Below are 21,013 nucleotides of genomic sequence, written 5' to 3'. Positions count from 1 at the left end.
TGTAACTTTGGTACTGGAGAGAAGAACCAGGCTGCTGAGTCACAGTGTGACACAGTTCCCACCCCTAGCACAGGGCTAGCGAGGTGTGGGTCTCCATGAGTATTAGTGGTTGCTGGGTGTGAAGCTTATTTGTATAGCAATGTAGATAATGTACTTTATGTTCCTTCTGCAGGGGATGCTCTCTCTTCCAAGGTTAATGACGCCATGAGAATTAGAAGTAGCACAAGCCAGGAGGTAAGGATGTGTCTAAAGTCCTCAAAATGGTAAAGGCTGTGGGGTTCAGGTGGGAAAGAACTCTGAAAACATAAGTTCAAGAATGTATAATTTCGGGCTGGAGAGATGGCTCAGTGGTTAAGAGCACTGACTGCTCTTTCAGAGGTCCTGAGTTCAATTCCCAGCAACCACATGGTAGCTCACAACCATCTGTATTGGGATCTGATGCCCTCTTCTGGTGTGTCTGAAGAGATCAATGGTGTACTAATATACATAAAGTAAAATAATTAAATCTTTAAAAGTGCATAATTTCTCAACTATGCAAAAGAGAAGGATACAATACGAATTTTATGAGGGCCTTCCTGGGCCTAAAAGAATAGAGGCAGCTGCACTAGGAGCCAGCTTGTCAGAAAGATATTAAGGAAGGAGATAAACAGATCTGGGGAGTGGTTATTGCAGGGTAAGATCCCACCCAGCTAAGTTTATTCTTTGTTTACAAAAGGAGGCAGATTTCTGAGTTCAAGGTCAGCCAGGGACAGAGTGAGTTTAGGCCGAGGCTTGGTGGAAATGGTGACCTCAGAGTGAGGTCCCACCCAGCTCGCTTATTGTCTATGCTTACAACGGCAGACGGATCTCTGAGTTCATTTGCTATGTTAAAAAAGTGTACTTGCTGTCTTTTCTAAAAATCAACAAGTGAAGGTTAGAAAATGCTGATTCATGGGATAATCTGAAGGGAACCTGGGGTGGATGATTAAACTGATTATAAATAAAAGACTGGGCTTTGATCTGCAGGAGCTGCTATCTATGCAGCTGTCTGGAGAGCCAGATTTTGCAGAGCACAGAGCGGTCAGTTTGCACCCAAGACTGACTTCGAGTCATTTCTTTCTCCACTCACAAACACCCCTTCCTTAGGACCCCAACTAAGCCAAGGCTGGTGCTTGGCATCTGGCAGATACCAGGGCCTTGCTAGCCAGCCAGCCTAGCTGAAATGGCAATGTTCAGATTAAGAAGAGAGTCTGGGGGCTGGTGAGATGACTCAGTGGTTAAGAGCACTGACTGCTCTTCCAAAGGTCCCGAGTTCAAATTCCAGCAACCACATGGTGGCTCACAACCATCTGTAATGAGATCTGATGCCCTCTTCTGGTGTGTCTGAAGACAACTACAGTGTACTTACATATAGTAAATAAATAAATCTTAAAAAAATAAAACAAAAAGAAGAGAGTCTGTCTTAAAACAATAAGGTGGGGAAGTAACTGAGGAAGGTATCCTCATGCCACCTCTGGCCTGCACACATATGTGGACATATGTTTACACCCCACCCCGCATGCGCACATACACAGAGACGCACATACAGACACATACACACATTGCATATGCATGCATGCATGCACAAGCACACTATATAGAATAGCAATGAAAAACAAACAAAGCAGGAAACCACCCTAGGAAGTGGTAAGTCTTTGATATCATAGCACTGGACACTGCAACCCAGAAGAATACCAGCCTTTTAAATGTCAGGGTTAGAGTGACAGAACAGCCTCTCAGCTGACCTTCACGGTCAGTCTCGAGAGACCATCTGAACTGGAGCTCAGCTAGCAACAGAAAGTAAAGAGGTCTGAGCATTAGAGAAACACGCCGAGGTGGGAACGAAGTTAAGGATGGAGTGGAGGGGTGAGGTTAGAACCCTGTGAGCCTCGCTGTGCAAGTTAAAGTGGGTGCACTTGTCCCTAAGGCAAAGAATGAGCCCTGAAGTTTGAGGCACATTGCTCTAAACAAGTGGAAAGATCTACAGTGGTTGAAGACCACACCAACATGTAACCTGGACAGCGATAACTGATACTACACACATGCATACACATGTTCACATGCATGTGTGTGCACATACTTGCCTGCACATGAGGCACACACCAGGAAGCTTGGACTGTTTCAATGGCCTATCATGGACACATCCACCCTCCTGACTTTTTTTTTTGGCCGGGGACTGACACTAACAGACAGGAGAAGGAACAAGTTCTTAGGGAAAGACAAGGAACTTGGGAAGGACAGGTTGAAGTGAAATGTCTGAGTGGAAGTACTGGTGGAAAGTTGCAGGAATCTGGTGTCTGGAACAATCTAGGCTAATATAGCATCAGCGGTAATGATAATCGAAGCCGTGGATGATGATGGTAAAGTGAATACAGGCTCAAGCATCGAGCTGCAGCTGCTAACATATAAGGATGAGAGGACAGAAGCCAACTAACAGTGGGGAGATAAGAGCAGCACTAGCTCACTGTGACCCAGCACTTCTCTACTCCAGCACTAGTCCCTTAGTGACTATGCTCACACCTTTATTCTAGGTGACCATGAAGCTACAGGGCAGTTGAAGATCTGAAACTTGATTGCCTGTTACAAGGATGTGAGCCAACACTCCTCAAGCCTAGCCCTGATGAGCACCAGGGATTCTACCCTTTCTTTAGACCTGAGATTTAGGCGTTCCTAGTTGGCCTATTTTCATCTTCTCTGGACTGACTTCCTTTTATACCCAGGCCTTCATCTGTCTACGGCAATTACCCTGCTTATATTTTCAGGTTTGTGCACCCAGCTGTTACTGCAGTTCTAAAGTTCTTCCTGGGATAAAAACCCTTCATGATATGACCAGGGCCCAAGCCCACAAACTAAGGCTTATTTAAGGCTGAAGCAAAGGTCAGAAGTACAGATTTCGGCACCACAGATAAGGCCTCTTATGATGTCTCCAGAAAGCTGAAATGAATCCTGTTGGAACAGAAACCAGTATCAGGACATTCATAGTTGTCCCAATGTGTATAAGAGGCACTAATACCACTGATATCCTTAGTAGGTGAAACTATCTGATATAGACAGGGCAAGAGCTTAGGGCACTCAAGAAAACTCACTTCATCTTTATAGAATAGGCAAGCAAACATAAAGTCTATGAAATACCTAGGAAATTTCAAGAGAAGTAGGAAAATACAAGTTTTGAATAGAACTAGAATCTTTTAAAGGTACTCACCAACATGGCTGTTATCTTTAAATGCCACATTGTGGAGCTGAAATATTAGGTGTCGGCTAAATTTCTCTTCAGTACTGGAATCCAGGTTGAGAACATCTTCGGCTGAGCACTGCACATTGTAGACCTCCTCAAGTGCTTCACAAACATGCTAAAAGCAAGCATACGTACATGATGTATGCTTCATGTTTTGGATTTCTCTCTCACCAGGACACACATACCTTGTTACAAAAGAGATGAGTCATCGCCAGGACACTGACAATACCGCAGCATTACCAATTTACTCATAAGTTTAAACACAGCATTTAAAATTACTACATAAATTCATATAAAAAAATTGTCAATGGGCGTGGTGGCACACGCCTTTAATCCCAGCACTTGGGAGTCAGAGGCAGTCGGATTTCTGAGTTCGAGGCCAGCCTGGTCTACAAAGTGAGTTCCAGGACAGCCAAGGCTATACAGAGAAACCCTGTCTCGAAAAACAAACAAACAAACAATTGTCAGTAGGGCCGGAAAGATGGTTTGGGGGTTAGGAGCACGGCCTGTTCCCCCAGAAGTCCCACATGGCAGCTCACAACAATGTAACACCATTCCAGGAATTCCAGTAGCGTCATCTGTCTTCTGAGCACCAGATATGCCTTTGATACACAAACATGCATGCAGACAAAACATCCATACACATAAAATTCTGAAAATAATAATTTTTTTTAGATTTATTTGTTACTATATCTAAGTACACTATAGCTTTCTTCAGACGCACCAGAAGAGGATGTCAGATCTCATTACAGATGGTTATGAGCCACCATGTGGTTGCTGGGATTTGAACTCAGGACCTTCAGAAGAGCAGTCCAGTCGGTGCTCTTAACCACTGAGCCATCTCTCCAGCCCTGAAAATAATAATTAAAAATAGCATTTCTCTTAGGGCTGGAAAGATAGCCCATTAGTTAAAAGCACTGGCTAGTCTTTCAGAGAACCAAGGTTTGATTCTCAGCAGCTATAAGGTAGTTCACCAACCACATGTAACTCCAGTTCCCGGGAATGCAATTCTGTCTTCTGGCCTTTGTAGGCACCAGGCTAACATATGGTGCACAGACATACATGAAGGCAAAACTTCCAAATGCATTTAAAAAAAAAAACAACATAGTCTCTCAGGACTGAAGAAGACTCCTAAAAGTCAAAAGTCAAGCACTTTATATACTAACCTTCTCTAAAACCATAATAAAAAGCAGCTTTTTAAGTTCCTCCTAAAACACTGGCTTCTCTTAGGGTTTCTACGGTGGTAAAACATCATGACCAAAACAACTCAGGGAGGAAAGGGTTTATCCAGCTTATGGCTTGTAGTACATCATCATGCAAGGAAGTCAGGGCAGAAACTGATGCAGGAGGAACATAGAAATGCTGCCATTGGCTTACTCCTCACGGCTTGCTCTCATACCATCCAGGACCACCTGCCCACAGGTGGCAGGCCCCCACAGTGAGCTAGGCCACTAAAGCAAGGAAATGGCCCACAGGCTCTCCCAAATCTCAAATTAAATTCTTTCCCCAAATAACTCTGGCTTGTGTCCAGCTGACAAAACACTAGTGAGCATAGTAGCTAAAAGTTACAGTTTCTTGTTCTAGTTCTCTTACAACTTTCATTCTTAGAAAAACTCTCATTCCTTTCGAATCTAAATCTATGTCTAATACAGCCTGAAAGCACACGGCTCGGGAGGAGCTCAAGATTTGGTTTGAGAGAACACTAAGTGTGAGTTTTGGCTCTGCTCAGATCTATTCCTGGCATTCCTCAGCTGGGAGGAAGGAATAGGCAGTGTCACCCAACTTTTAATGAGAAAATAAGACTAAGGAGTTAGCAGGGTGCTTCACATGGGTAACCACTTAAGGTATTTCCTATGGAGCATCAAGACAAATCGCTTCTCCCTGTTGCTGTCAGTCTTCTCATCTGCAAAATGAAGCACTTGCTACCATGTGAGGATACATGGAAAAAGCAGAAACATTTCTAAAGGTTTGCCAATCATGTAAATATCTAATAGTTTTACAATAAATTCCACCTGCTACCAATGTTTTCATATTACTAGATTTCCACCATCTGACCTCACCTCTCTTTAGTAAATTCTAAAGGTGTCAAATTACTCCTAGATAGCTCTTTGAAGTACTTACATAGCTGCAGTTTAACACTGATTTATATCATTATTTTGACATCTGTTTCCTTTGTATTACAGACAGGGAGCATGTCCTGGCCCACTTCATTTTCTACTAATGTAGATAAAGCAGTGCAAGCAAACTTGGACAATATAAATAAGCTAATAATTTGGGAAAAAATAAAGTACTTCGGGTTTTTTGTTTGTTTGTTTGTTTTTTTGTTTTTTTTGGTTTTTGGAGACAGGGTTTCTCTGTGCAGCCCTAGCTATCCTGGAACTCACTTTGTAGACCAGGCTGGCCTCGAACTCAGAAATCTACCTGCCTCTGCCTCCTGAGTGCTGGGATTAAAGGCGTGCGCCACCACGCCAGGCAAGTACTTCGTTTTTAATACAATAGAATCACATTGAATATTACATGAGCAATAGGCAAGTTTCCATCTTGTTTAAGATGGTTTTTGTTTGTTTATTTTTATGCTCTTGTTTTGCATCTGTTTTTTAAGACAGGATTTCTGTGTAGCTATAGCTGTCCTAGGACTTGCTCTGTAGACCAGGCTAAACTTGAACTCAGAGATTCACTTGCCTCTGCCTCAAGTGTTCGGATTAAAGTTATGCCATGGCCTGGTCTTGTTTAAGCTACTTAAATGTTGGATTTTTTTCCCCCTTATGGCAGATAACTCAAACCTAATTTATTATTCTTTCATTCCTATAGCCCATGTAAAGAACTTAACACTCACTAGATGCTGAAGAGCTTTTGGTATTTGAATAGAATTCTGTGCTTTGAAGTTACAGAGAATACACTTAGTGGCTCTTTAGTTTTAGTAATCAACCATTCCTAAATTATATTTCCCAATTTAAACTGTAAACAGAATTATAGTTATTTATACAACTACACTACAGAACTTGGAGGTTAAAACATATACTTACTTAAGCAATCTGCATTAATGACAAAATGCATTAGCACCAGAAATCATCCTAATTGGTAGGAGTGGCTTTATTGATATGTATCAGTACCCAAAGGTATCAACAGTATAGCCAGTTATCATTAAAATGTTATTTATTAACTGTCTGTTAAAGACAAGAATAATCAAATTTGTTGGGTGTGGTGGTACACACCTGTAATCTAAGCACTTAATTGGGAGACAGTGGCAGAAGGATCAGAGGTTCAGGGTTTTCCACGGCTACATAGTGAGTTGGAAGCCATTTGGGGCTACATGTAACCTTGCTTTGGCCAGCAAAATGGCTCAGTGAATAAAGGCACCTGGTGGCACCTGTTTGACACCCCAGACCTACATGGTGGAATGAAGTCCAGCAAGTTCTCTTCTCACATCCACATGTGAACACATGCATGCCAAAACCCAAAAACAAATAACACTAAAATATAAAAAGGAAACAACAAATAGCTAACCTAAGTAAAGCCTTATCAGATTCAAAGTGTATTTACTATATAACATAGTTACATGCAAAGAAACTTAGATTTCAATATACTTATTAAGTTATATTAAAACAACACTAATATGAACTTCACTATCAAGTAGTACGCATGTTAAATAAAATTGTTATGCAATTTTGAAGTTAGATTTCTACAATGGTCTCCATATTTTCCTGATATAAGTTGGTTCTTCAGTGTTTATATCAATAAGATATAATGAATTAAAAGAGAAACATTTAAACTTAGACAACCTTTCCATGTGTTTATTAAATCTGTTACAGAAGTGTGGTAGCCTGGTGTTTGTTACATTAGGGATATTTTGACGCTGTAATACATTGTAGTACTTTAATAGGAACAATATGTTTAAGCAGCAATGAAAAACCTCTGAATCTTAGATTTTTGTAACCCATCTGTGTAAGAAATCCTATCTTAGGCTGCTGAACTATATCACATACCAGACAAAATCAATCCTGATGACTTATGACAAGCATCAAGTCAGAAACTAAGCCAGAGGCTTACGCCTGTAATTACAACATGCAGAGTCCGTGTGTGCAGGACGGCCTCACGTGTCAGGACACAAAAGCCCACAGCAGCGCTAACAACAAAACCCACACAATTACCAACTACAGTGAAACAAGGCATCGGGCTTACTTGACTGGTCAGTGGCTATTTTAAGAAGAGTACAACTTTTTAAATTGGGAGAATTAAGGAGGATTTCACATATATTCATTTCGCTTCAAAGCCAGAAGAATTTACAAATATCTTTCAATTAAACTTAAAGTCAAATATGCAAAGATCTAACAAAATCAGCAGACATCCTTTACAAGAACATTTGAATTTACATATATTTTCAAGTTACAAAATTACTTTTCATAACAGTATCTTACGGTTAACATTCAAATGAAAAAATGTTAAAACCGACTCTGAGGCCAGATGGGCACTGCAACTTTCATACAATTCATGCAAAACAATGTTAAGATTTTAAAACACAGAGGAGAATGTGCAAGTGCATATAGTCCTTTTTTATCGACACAGCTAAATAAGAAGGTAAACATTAGCACTGCACTCTTTTCTCCTGGATGAAACAGACCTAACTATTTGGATTCTAGGTTTGCTCAGGGTCTATCTGTAAGATTCACATAGATACAGGTTTCTTCTAGACTTAAACTTTTCATCCATGAAAACACAGATATGATTTCCAAAATTCACACCAGGTCAAACATTATGATACTTACTTTTGTCAAAATTTCCCTGAATTTCATCTCATTGTCTACTTTTAAGAGTGAAATTTGTTTTACCTCACTTTTGCCACAGGTAAATATTTATACTGAAAGTCAGAGAATTAAAACAGTTCCAAAGTAGAAAACTCTCATTCACCTAGTTTAAACTAGATATAGTAATATTTTAATTGAATTGAATTTTCACTATGTTTCATTATTTACTCACAGAAACAATGTTGTCAAAATGAAGATAGCAAGAAAAAGTAGAAGTCTGGAAGCCGTGTGACACAGGAGAGCCAGTGATTAATGGAAGGATGTGGGAGAAGAACTTACCTGTATGAGCAATGCAACCATCTTCTTCCCATCAGCTCCTGGGTTGGCCAATTTGTTAAATTCTAAATCAAAATAAAGCTTGCACACAGCATTCTCAGGAATAACTTCATAGCAGTGCAAGAGGTTTTTCCTAAATGAATAATACAAGTGTTAGATTTGTACCTTACACGGCACATTGTTCTTAACTTATTATTGCCAGGCGGTAGATGAGAGGGCACTGGGGTGTGACAGTCAGGGGACAACTTGCCTCTTCCTTCACCATGGGTTCTAAGCACTGAATCTAGATTGTCAGACTAGAACAGCGAACACCTGTTCTAACTGAGCCACTTCACTAGATCATATAGCTCAAACCTTTTAAAACATGGGCTTGGTTAGTCTTATACTCAAGGTCAGTGACCACTGTGCTTTATTTATGTATAACTATGAATTAATAAACTGATAATGACAGTGTGCTATCAGTAAGTCTGTGGCTCATAGTATTAGAGAGTTTCTGACAAAATGATGTTAACAATTGCATTCAGAAAATGATTTAACTGGAAAATAAGGTCAATGTTACAGTGCTATATACTCACAAATGCCTTGATATTGTATAACATCTCCATTTTTGTTTTGCTGTCACTGCAAAACAATTATTACTTAAGAGTGTTCTTTCTCAACCTGTTATCCTAGGATCATACACACACACATACACACTTAAGAATCCATGAATCTTCTGTGGGAATTTTTTTTTTCAAGACAGGGTTTCTCTGTGTAGCCCTGGCTGTCTTGGAACTCACTCTGTAGATCAGGCTGGCCTCGAACTCAGAAATCCGCCTGTCTCTGCCTCCCAAGTGATGGGATTAAAGGCCTGGCCACCACTGCCTGGCTCTGTGGGAATTTTTAAATTCTGTATTTTCACTATGAAGATACATTTAAGTGTTTTTAAAAAAGAAATTCTGTCTTGAGAAACCTTCACCCAGCCCTTTTAGATGTGTGAATTGTCCTCTTCCTAACTTAAGTCCATCTTCTGCAGGCATGAGAGAAATGACTTTGACACAGGTCAGTAAGAGCATGAGCTGACGCATATGCAAATGCATAAGGCTCAGGTGACATTCTAGATAAATAAAGGTCTGTAGTAAGTTTCAAAAGGAAAACTGGGAGTTAGAAAGATGGTTCACGGATTAAAAGTGTGCACTGCGCTTCCAGAAGTCCTGCGTTCAGTTCTCGGCAGCTGTGTCAGGTGCCTGTCACTCCAGCTCCAGGAGATCTGACATCCTCTTCTGGCCTCCTCAACACCTGCACGCATGCACACATGGGGTACTCACACATACTCATAAATGAAAATAAAAGAAAACAAATGGGATGTGTTAAAAAGGAAAAGTGATGGACGACACCCTCTTGTGGCAGGCAGTGCCTGTAGGTATCACCATGTGCATTCCGACAGACTGCATTTACAGTCCACGATGGGATTCAGTTTCAATAAGACACCACCTGTCACATTATATTAAGAACCTTCATGGGCCAGTTGTGGTGGTACACGCCTTTAATTCCAGCACTCCGAGGCAAAGGCAGGTGGGTATCTGTGATTTCAAGGCTAGCCTAATCTACAGAACGAATCTCAGTATAGCCAGGGCTATAGAGAGAAACTATGCATCTGGGGGGTGGGGATGAGGCCCTCTGACTAGGGCCCAGGTATAGTAGCATAACTAAATCTAGTTTGTAATTGAAGTTACTTAAACAACATTATAATGAAAGTACTTAAGGACATACATATTGATTCATTCCCCTTTCTATGGATAACTCGTGTCTTAGAAATAGGGTAAATATAAGTTATATTAAATATATGTATTACCTTGAAACATATACCTACTTTCTAATATCACTATTTTAGACCTGAAGAAAATATAATCCAATTGAGAAAATATGACACTTCAATTTCTGGTTTCAGCATTAAAATTCTTGGTTTCTGTCCCACATGCATCCTTGTATTGACTTAAAGGGAGGCATTCCTTTATTATATAGTTAATAAGGTAAGTGTTCATTAATAACAGTAAAGTTTAATATTTTCTTGCAAGACAAAGTTCACAAAATGTTCTATAATACACAAATGTGTGTGATCCCACTCCTGGCATAACTTATTGAGGACTGCAGGTGGCAAGATAGCTCAGTGGGTAAAGGCACTTAACCATCAAACCTGATGAGCCGAGTCTGATCCCTAGGACCCACATGGTGGAAGATGAGAAATAAACTCCCCTAAACTGTCTTCTAACCTCTACCTGTGTGCTAATGGCACATGTATGTCCATATGCACACATACATGAACACACACATACACTTACATACAAGCAAAATAAATAAATAAATGCAAAAAAAAGCCTTTAAAAGAGTGCGTCTGTGTGCAGAGCATGGTGTTGTACACCTTTAATGTCAGCATCAGGAGAGGGTAACGAGCACTGTGATGAACTCCCTCTGTGAGTTCAAACCTGGTCACACACTGAGTTCCAGGCCAGCCAGAGCTGCATAGTGAGATCTTATAAGAATGATGTCAAATGTGGAACCTCTGTTAATGATTACCAGAAAGATAAAGTTGTCTATCATTAGCTTCTGTGATTACTGCAACCACCTCTTTCACAAAGGAACTTTAGAATTCAATTCTAATAGTGAAAGAATAATGTGGTGACTAGTTTTATGTCAAGTTGATACAGCTTTAGCCATCTGAAAGGAGGGAACATCAACTGAGAAAATGCCTCCAGAAGATTGGGCTGTAAGCAGACAAGCCTGTAGGGCATTTTCTTAATTAGTGATCAGTTGGGGAAGGCCACCCTGCGATGGTGGTCCTGAGTTCTGTAAGACAGCGGGCTGAGTGAGCTATAAGGACTAAGCCAAGCCAGTAAGCAGCACCCTTCCATGGCATCTGCACCAGCTCCTGCCTTCCAGTTCCTGCCCTATTTGACTTCCCATCCTGACTCCCTCCAATGATGAACAGCAATGTGGAAGTGTAAGCTGAATAAATCTTTTCTTTCTCAACTTGCTTTCTGTCGTGTCATTACAATAGTAGCCCTAATAACTAAATAACTAATCCTGTGGCCATGAACTGTGGGTATTAGTTCAGCATAAATTAATCTCAACAAAAAAGGAAACACAGCTTTATTTTAATGAGCTACTCTGCTACTTACCGGGTCTTATAGTAAAACCAAAGTTGAGCATAGGACGTTACAAGGTAAATACGTTGTCCATTTCCCCTTTTGCACTCCAAAGCAAATACGTGAACGCTCTATAAAATTTAGAACAATTTTTGAAAAATTTACAACATGAAAATCTAAATTGAGCTGTAACTAAAAAGTATTCACGAAGAACTTTGTCACTCAATATAGCAAAATTTAGAATACAAACAATTATATTATTAAAAACAAGACAGTCATCAGACCCATGCTATCTCAAATATATATATACATATATATATATAAATTTTTCTTTTAGATTTATTCCTTTTATTTCATGTATGTAAATATTTGTCTGTCTTTCTGTCTTCTGTCTGTCTGTCTGTATACCACATGTGTGCCTGGTACCCAGAGAGGTCAGCAGAGGAAGCTGGATTCCCTGGGACTGGTGTTACATATGAATGGTTTCGAGCTATTATCTGGGAATCAAACTTAGGTCCTCTGCAAGAGAAACGTGCTATTAACCCTGAGCCATCTCTCCAGCCCCTAAAATCTATATTTTTAAAATAATTACTTATTTTTTGGCTGGATATAATGACTAAGAGCACTGGCTGCTCTCTCCAGAGGATTCAGGTTCAATTCCTGAAACCCACAGGCAGCTATTCAGCTTATAACTGTACCTCCAGTTGCGGGAGTTCTAACAGTCCCTGCTGTTTTCCACCAGTGTGCATTTGGTACACAGACATACTTTTATGCAAAACTCATACACTAAAGGTTTCAACTATTTATTTTATTTTATATGTATGTGTGAGTGCCTGCATATATGTCTATGTACTGCATACATGCAAAGAGCCCTTGGGGGTCCAAAGAGGGGACTGGATCTCATGAAACTGTAGTTGCTGATGGTTGTGAGATGCCCAGGTGGGTACCAGGTGCTGAACGTGAATCCTCTGCAAGAGGAGCCAGCGCTCTTAACCACTGAACCATCTCTCCAGCCCCCACGTTAAATCAGCAACATGATATATACGTAGGATAGAAACTTTCCAGATTAAAAATAACGTTTATAAGAGAAGAAAGCCCATTCCCTTACTCTCATTTAACCTAAGACAGTTCTTCTTCCTTTATGAAGTTAGACTCATTTTACAAAAGATTACTGTTAACTATTTGAGCTAAAATATATTAACAAGCTCTCTTTTCCTATAAAAAATGTACACAGGAGTAAAATGTTTAAAAGAAGTTACTATAGTCCTAAATGAAACAGGGCTGTTCAGGCTGCTGTATAATGCTTCTGTTAATGCAAGCACAGACACAAACATTTTTCTGTCCATCTAGCTCGAAGTAGCTGATGAGCCATTTCCATTTTCATAAATGGGAAACCATACAAAGACTCTTGCTCGACTCTACTGAAAGTTCTGTTGGGGGCTAAGGACGTTTGCCTTGCATATTGTCAGGACCTGGGTTCAACTCCCAGAATAGAAAAAGCCTTTCTGAAATAAACTTTACACTGATGACTGGTTTTGAAAACACCAACTTCAAATGACTCTATCAGTATTTTAATTTTTGATTCCTGAATGAAGTTTACACAAAATGAGTGAGAAGGTTTTTCTAGTGTCCCCTCTTTTGCTGAAATCTGAATAAGCGTCTTTTCTCTAGGAAAACAAGATCTTTCTCTCCCATATGAAGTACTTTGTACTTTTACATGGACTCAATGACCAGAACCACACTTTATATTTAAATTATTTAAATATTTTTGTTACATTTATGTATGTATGTATAAACGCAAGGGGTAGAGAGATGCTCTTGCCAGGGCATGCACGTGGAGGCCAGAGGACAACTTTAGGTAGCCGGTTCTCTCCTTTTACCCAGTGGGTCTCAGAGGTTGAACTCAGGTCACCAGGCTTGGCAGCAAGCACCTTACCCACTGAGCCATCTGACCCCAGGTACATTTTACATAGGTATCTTTTAATTTATTTGTCTTTATATTCCATAAGATCCCAACAAGCAAACAATAGGCAATATATTACCTATTGCCTGACTTATTTTAATTGTGTTTGAGCTCCGTGTTCTCGGTAAGGCCGAGGCCCATTTAGCACCGCCTCTCATCGGCTTAGTGTGTCAGGGATAGGCTCATCCTACCTCCCAGCCGGTGTCCCTTCAACGTTGTTACACATTCCACATTTTAAAAAGTAAGTGGGACCAGAAATGTCATTCTTTGGCTGGAGAGATGGCTCTGTGGTTAAGAGAGCTGCTTTTGCTGAGGCCCCAGGTTCAGGTCCTAGCACCCACATGGTGGCTCACAACCATGTGTGAGGTTCACATCCAGTGCCAGGGGATCCATACATATGGTGCACAGACATACACATAGATAAGACACTTATACACATAAGATACAATAAAACTAAAAAAGAAATGTCATTATTTCTCACTACTAAAATAAAAGTAATGGTTAATGAATTCAAAGGGATATTTTTCTAAGTCATATGCTATCAAGATTACTCCTGCATTTTCTTTGTCAAGTATCTCATCTGAAGTGAGAGCAAATGCATTTTTTTAAATCTCGAGTGTTACTTAAAATTAAAAAAATAAAGACAAAGCAATTACCTCTTTACAGCTTTTAACAAAATTAAAAGCTTGATTCTGACGGTGAAATAGCTTCCAAATGGAGGATGGTTCTTCTGGCTTGGCCAGTCTTGGTCTGTACACGGAAGACAATGGCTTCCTCTCATAGTGGGATGCCCGCTCTTCAATCTGCTTCAGCCTTGTCTCCCATTTCCTCAACATTGCTTCCTTAGTATGGAGAGAAGAAATGTAACCTCAGAAACTGTTCTATCAATCACTACTAAACATATTTTGAAAATGCTAAGATACCTGCTCAGAGTACATTCTGCCTGGTATAATTTCAAAATGTCTGGTTTGCTGACATTTTTTTTGCGTTACAATTTCTTGATACAAAGTTTCACCATAGAACAGGAGTATGGCTGGTCATCAGAAATCCTTAGATCCTAGCTCTTCCCTCTAATAGCCTTATGACCATGGAGAGATTAATGAAACTGTGAAATCTTGGTTCAATCAGTGTCAAAATGAGAATCAACAGAGTCTTCAATGTTCTATGCAGAGGGCAAAAAGGCTTTGTGCACACAGGGAAGCACAGGAGGGTCCAGGAAACTTAGACACACAGCTCACCTCCTCAGTGGAATGAGCTGTGTAGCTGCTCTTCCTGAAATGCCAGGAATGAGGGAGTTTTACCACCTGGTGATGCTTTGCTGTCTGAAGAGACAGGCTCTGTCCATATCTTCCAGACTTTTTCTATTTATTTATCCCAGACCCTTTCTTTCCCCTTAAAACTTTGAGTATTGACTTTAGGCCATAAGACCCATTCTTTTTTTTTTTTTTGGTTTTTCGAGACAGGGTTTCTCTGTGTAGCCCTGGCTGTCCTGGCGCACTTTGTAGACCAGGCTGGCCTCGAACTCAGAAATCCGCCTGCCTCTGCCTCCCGAGTGCTGGGATTAAAGGCGTGCGCCACCATGCCCGGCAAGACCCATTCTTATAAGTGATGTCACTTGCGCTCTACAACAGCCTAAGAGACTTCTATGTTAAGGCCAGGACAATCCTGACACCACAGGCATTAGTGCTTACTAAACCCCATATCTTCACAACTATTTATAACAGAGACCATTTTGTGAAAGAAGCCAGACATTTTGCAAAGAATCTCAATGTAAACCTGTCTTCAATTGTTGTATACTGGGGACTGAGTTAATTCTTATCTACTTTTTCCAAAAACTGTGCTGTACTTAAATGTGGCCAAAGAAAACTGATCTGGGTCAGACTCTGTAAGTCCTGCTCCATGATTGGTTTTCCCCTGCTCGCTGTAAAGCTTGCAGGGGAATCATCACAGTTTACGCAGGGCCTGAGATTAGATACATGAAAATGTCTTATGAATTATAAAGGCCCATGTAGATGCTTTCAGTATCGTCATGATTTTCAACCCAGCCAACCTATGGCTCAGCTGACGCTCACTATCTTGGACCCTGCTCCTGGGTTATCATTTCTTAGTGTACACTTCAGGTCTAGGCATCACGGAAGCTTGGTTGGCTCCCTTTCCGTTCCTGTTCTCCTGCTCTAAGCATAGCTTCCTTCATGTCACTGTGAACTTTATATTTTGCTCCCTTTCCTAGCAGGAGAGGCCATTTAAGCTTAACTACACACCGATTCTGGGCCTGACCACGAGCCTTGCCTGGGCCAAGGTCACACTGACAAACCTAAGATCAGGTGCTTCTGCATCAGACTTAGCTGTGTTGGAGTCCTGTCCTGAGACCACTGTGCCATAAATCTAGGAAGGGGAAAGAGAACCATCGTACTTACATATCTAAGGCTGAAAGGCCACATGAAGAAGGTATCCCAGCCAAAGCCAGTCAGATACGTGAGTTAGGACATTTCAGATCACACATCATTAAAACTGGATGAATTCAGGACAGACTACAGAACTATCTAGCTTAACTAAAGGACCACTTAAAAATAATTTTTTAAAATTAGTAATTTTTTGTACTTGTTTCTACACAAAATTGGATCAATTGTGGTTCTTTGTCAATATCATCTATGCTATAATCTACTCATTCAGAAAACAGACACATTTGATTTTAAGTGAAATAACAAAAAAATACTAAAGCATTTAGGAGCAAATTATTATTTACCTATACTAATGCCTTTGTCTTCAATTTTAGCAGAATTCTTTGAACCGACGTAATCTCATTAGCAAATAACATAGTCCCTGAAAAGGAAAACAAAATTGCCTAAAAAAATTGATCTAGCCGGGCACACCTTTGATCCCAGCACTTGAGAGGCAGAGGCAGGTGGATTTCTGAGTTCAAGGCCAGCCTGGTCTGCAAAGTGATTCTACAGCCAGGGCTACACAGAGAAACCCTGACTCGATAAACAAAACAAACTAACAAACAAACAAAAAAACAAAAGCAAAACAAACAAACAAACAAAATTGATCTAGACCCCTCCAATATTAGGTTTCCTTTAATTTGATTCACATGAAGATAAAAATCTGCTATATTTCAAGAAAACTAATTGAATTTATTCTATGCAATTTATTATGTTGCCCTAAAACAACAAACAGAATGCAATTATATCTGAATCATAGACTCAAAACAATAACTAAGAATGGTGTGTACATGCTCACAGTTAGTGAAACTAAAATCTCTCTCTCTCTCTCTCTCACACACACACACACACACACACACACACACAGTTATAAAACAACCTGGTATGACTGCGGGAACACGCAACCCATGCAAGCCTTGGCGTCATAATGCAAAGCTGGCTGAGGCTGCACTGCTGAGGAAACCAGAGGGGAAAGCAATGCTTAGCATCCCTGGATTATTTTCGGTTAGAAATGGGTGACAGCTGGAGCGTCAGACAACAACTGGGGCTTGGGCTATGTGAGCAGGAGAGCTGAATAACAAAAGCAAAGAAAATGGAGGAGAAAGCATCTGGCCTCCTGGCTTGGGACTATCATATTCCCCATCCCGAGTCTCTGGGAGAATATGACACCATATTAGAAATACTTTTAATTCCTGGTGTGGAAAGAGTACAGTTGTTCTCTTAAATAATTTTATGCCAACGCTGTTTTTCCACCCTATTTTTGGTAATGATTTACAAGTTCCAAAGAAAACACTTGTACTAGTTTAAAACAAAGGCTGAAGGAACTCTACCGCCCATTTCTGCACCAAAACAGTATTTAACCACATTGGATCGCTACAATCCTACAGCTGGAAGTGCTGGAGTTACAACAGAGGATTAGTCATCTGACGGTAATTAGTGGGAGAAGGGAAATCAGGATGGAAGTGGAAAGCTGACCAAGTTCCCTGAGCTTACGTCTAGACTTGTCTATTAAGGGTTGGATGGCCTGGTTCCCAGAGCAACTTGACTGGGGGAGGGGGTGGGTGGAGGATGCCCTTACACAGCTGCTTTGTAGTCACCAGTCACTCACACTGTGATAGTTAACACTGTCCACTTGCCTGGATGCCACACTTGTAAAGCACACCCTTGGGAAGAGGGGGTGTTGGTCAGTGGTAACGTGGCCTTCAAAGGCAATTAGATGGTGTGGACTCTGAACTCCTCTTCATGAATCCCTTGATGGATTCATCCTATGGTGATACTACTGAGAGATGGTGGAAGGTAAGAAGTGGGGCTCAGTCTGAGGAAGCACTGTTTTCTGGCTGCCACGATGTAAACTGCTGCTCCATCCTGTCCTCCCAAGCAAGATGGACTGACAACTTTAAAGCCCAAATAAATACTTCATGCATTAAGTTATTCTGCCAGGCACTTATTCTGTCATAATGAGAAGTCTGACTAATACAGGTTCCATTTATTTATTTATTTAATGAGATAAGAGGTTTCTATGGTTGCCCAGGCTAGCCTCAAGCTGAAGATTCTCCTGCTTCAGCCTCTCAAGTGCTAGGATTTTAGGCATGTGCCACTACGCATACATAATTAGTTTCTTATCTAATTAGCAATTAATCACTACTCCAACTTCTCCCTCAACCCTGAGATTAAATTCATCAGTATGGTGTTTACTGGAAATATCATAGTTCCATTTTTTGTGATGTTCTTTTATTTTAAAATCCTTAACAATATTTTGTGTATATATATGTGTTTATGTGCCTGCGTGCACATGCATATGTTATATGTGCACTTTTGTGCATGAGTGTGCATGTGGGCCAAAAAAAAAAAAAAATGGGTATCTTCCTCAATCCCTCTGTTTTTGTTTGTTGTTGTTGTTTGTTTATTTGTTTGAGACAGGGTTTCTGTGTCTGTGTACTCCTAGAAGTTCTGAACTTGCTCTGTAGACCAGGCTGGTCTCAAACTCACAAAGATCTGCCTTCCTCTGCCTCTGAGTGCTGGGATTCAAGGCAACCCGGCCTCCACCTTCTTTCTTTCCTTTTTTTTTTTTTTTTTTTTTCCGAGACAGGGTTTTTCTGTGTAGCCCTGGCTGTCCTGGAACTCACTTTGTAGACCAGGCTGGCCTCAAACTCAGAAATCCGCCTGCCTCTGCCTCCCAAGTGCTGGGATTAAAGGCGTGCACCACCACTGCCAGGCTCCACCTTATTTCTTAACACGGGATCTTTCACTAACCCTGGAGCTCATCCATTGGGCTAGGTTAGCTGCCAGCAAGCTCCAGGGATCCCATGGTCTCTACCTTCCCATAATACCTGGTGTTTTACATGGGTGCTGGGGATGCAAGCTCAGGTTTTCATGGTTATCCAGACAGTACTTTACCAACTGAGCCATCTCCCAAGCTCTTAATAATAATATTATTATTATATTATCCCAACATCTTCTTAATATATCATTTATGAACGTGTGTTACACTTTATTCACCTGTGTGTATTTGTGTAAATGTGGATTGTGTTCTTGAAAGTCAGAAGAGGGTGTTGGGTCCTCTGGAACTAGAGTTACAAGTGGCATGAGCCACCTGAGTTGGAAGAGCAAGAGCTCTTTCTTAACTACCCAACCATTTCTTCACCACCTTTTAAATGCACTCTATAATCCCTCTATACAATATCTACGACTTAAATATTCATCTTTAAGTAGTCATCTTAAAGTACGCTATTAAGGTTTACTTACAAACATATTACTATATAAGCTTACTTTCCAGAATGTGTAACAACTTGAGAAATTAAATATAAAAGACTGAATTTCTTCTGTCCCACTTATTTACTGCCTAGGATCAGAAGTTGTATTTTTTTTAAAAGATTTATTTATTTATTTTATGTATGCAAGCATACTGTCCCTCTCTTCAGAGACTCCAGAAGAGGGCACTGGGTCCCTTTACAGATGGTTGTGAGCCACCATGTGGTTGCTGGGAATTGAACTCAGGACCTCTGGAAGAACAGTCAGTGCTCTTAACTGCTGAGCCATCTCTCCAGCCCCAGAAGTCATTTTTTAAATATCCCTAAAACTACTAGAAGGGATAAGAAACCCTATAACAGTATACTGTTCCAGGCGTTGGCTCTTTTCCTCCTCCCTGGTCTCCCACCCCAAACAGCAAGACTCTACCAGATAAATGACCTTCACACCATTTTTACAAATGATTAACTTATCATGTAGTTGCTATAGTAGTTTAGTTTGTGAAGGCTAAGTCTTCTTGCAGATATAGGCCCTAAAACGTTTACCTATTATACTTCTAGTTCAGTTTTCTTGCCAAATGGAAGAGAGTGACCGTGATCACTTCAGAAAGCCCTCTTACTCCAGCTCCCCCAACCTGGAAAGCAGTCACAATGCTTTTCATGAATTCTTTCTCTCTTGAGGCCCAGAACGACTTCAGCTCCCTCTGGGTCCCCACTGTGAAGAGAAATTACAGGGCTCAGATGAAAACCATCACCTCCAGTTGTTTTGCTCTAACAAACATCTCTAGATGAAGTCAACATTAACGGCAGAAAACTGCTGAGGATTCCTCATCTAAGGTATCATTTTGTTAAGAACTTGTAGCACAGGGAGGGGTCAGGGCACAGGGGTTTCTCAATTAGACCCTTCCTTGTGAACTACAGCCTCCACGAAGCACTGCTAGGGTTGAATGCGTCCTACTGCTAAAGTCCAATAGAAAATGGCTGATCCTAACTTACTTTGGGAGGGATAATGATAGATCAATTTGCTTCTGGAATCTACATTTAACCACTATGGCTGTTCATGAGAGCAAACCACTTATCTTTTTCTTTCTTTCTTTTTTTTTTTCCCCGAGACAGGGTTTCTGTGTGTAGCCCTGGCTGTCCTGGAAGTCACTCTGTAGACCAGGCTGGCCTCGAACTCAGAAATCCACCTGCCTCTGCCTCCCAAGTGCTGGGATTAAAGGCGTGCGCCACCACTGCCCGTCCACTTATCCTTTTAAAGCGTCTGATGGAACTGGAAAAAATAAGAAATGTATTATGGAAATGCAAGAGCTTGAATTCCACACGCAACGAACGGTAGACATCTGTGTGGCTACATGTACGCCAGTCCCTTACATCCAACCAAGCAAAGGCGGTGGAGGCGGGAGGCTGCTCTCTGGAGTACATTTGTCCCTAGAATATTCTGGGCCCCTGAAATTCGATGCTGACCGCTGTGCTCGTGTTTTCGTATATTAAGCAAACAAAACAAAACACTTCCCAGAGCCAGAGTCTGAATGAAATAGGACGTAAACCAGTCCGAGATTTCAGTGAGGTAGTCAGGACCTCTGACTGAGGGAGCAAGAGGTGGACGGAAGTGAAGAAAGGCCTCGGTGCAATTGAGAGGAAGTAGAGTTACCGAGTGCGGGGGGGGGGGGGGCTCAGCTCTATTTTCTCCTGCCGCAGTTCTGACTGGCAGAGGCGCCTCCCTGGACGCCCATCTTGGCGCCCCCGGAATCAGGCGTGGCCGAAAGACCTCTCTAAAATTTACCTCAAGTGGCGCAAGTCGGCCGGAGGCGGCAGCTGGCGGAGCCAGAGATGGCGGGAACCAGAGCTTGAAACCCGCGCGAGGGGGCGGAGCCGGAGGGGGCGGGGCCCTGGGTGGGC

The 21,013-nt window shown here is 41.1% G+C and overlaps 1 protein-coding gene across 7 annotated transcripts in view; it reads right to left on the bottom strand.

Moving 5' to 3' along the window:
• The window catches only part of Primpol (primase and DNA directed polymerase), a 40,410-nt gene extending 19,428 nt beyond the window's left edge, over window positions 1-20,982 (bottom strand). For 3 of the 7 annotated variants that reach the window (XR_015048653.1, XM_085843966.1, XM_021169876.3), the window contains exons 1-7: window positions 20,898-20,976; window positions 19,658-20,384; window positions 16,169-16,245; window positions 14,079-14,264; window positions 11,493-11,590; window positions 8,338-8,467; window positions 3,221-3,368 (exon numbers count right to left, since the gene is read on the bottom strand). Coding sequence is in view for 6 of the 7 variants with exons in the window: in XM_085843966.1 (XP_085700092.1) it covers window positions 3,221-3,368; window positions 8,338-8,467; window positions 11,493-11,590; window positions 14,079-14,258 (556 nt within the window). In the remaining variant the exon portion in view is untranslated. Of the gene's footprint in view, window positions 1-3,220; window positions 3,369-8,337; window positions 8,468-11,492; window positions 11,591-14,078; window positions 14,265-16,168; window positions 16,246-19,657; window positions 20,385-20,897 lie in introns of all 7 variants that reach the window. The other 4 variants (XM_085843967.1, XM_085843968.1, XM_021169874.3 and 1 more) reach the window with 4 other exon arrangements.
• Between the last annotated feature and the right edge of the window lie 31 nt (window positions 20,983-21,013).

The sequence above is a fragment of the Mus caroli genome, unplaced genomic scaffold (assembly GCF_978045245.1).
Source record: "Mus caroli unplaced genomic scaffold, Mus_caroli_1 scaffold_10, whole genome shotgun sequence".
In the NCBI taxonomy this organism is placed as follows: Eukaryota; Metazoa; Chordata; class Mammalia; order Rodentia; family Muridae; genus Mus; species Mus caroli.
The sequence above is the reverse complement of the archived record's forward strand: the minus strand, read 5'-3'. Positions and strand labels throughout refer to the sequence as shown.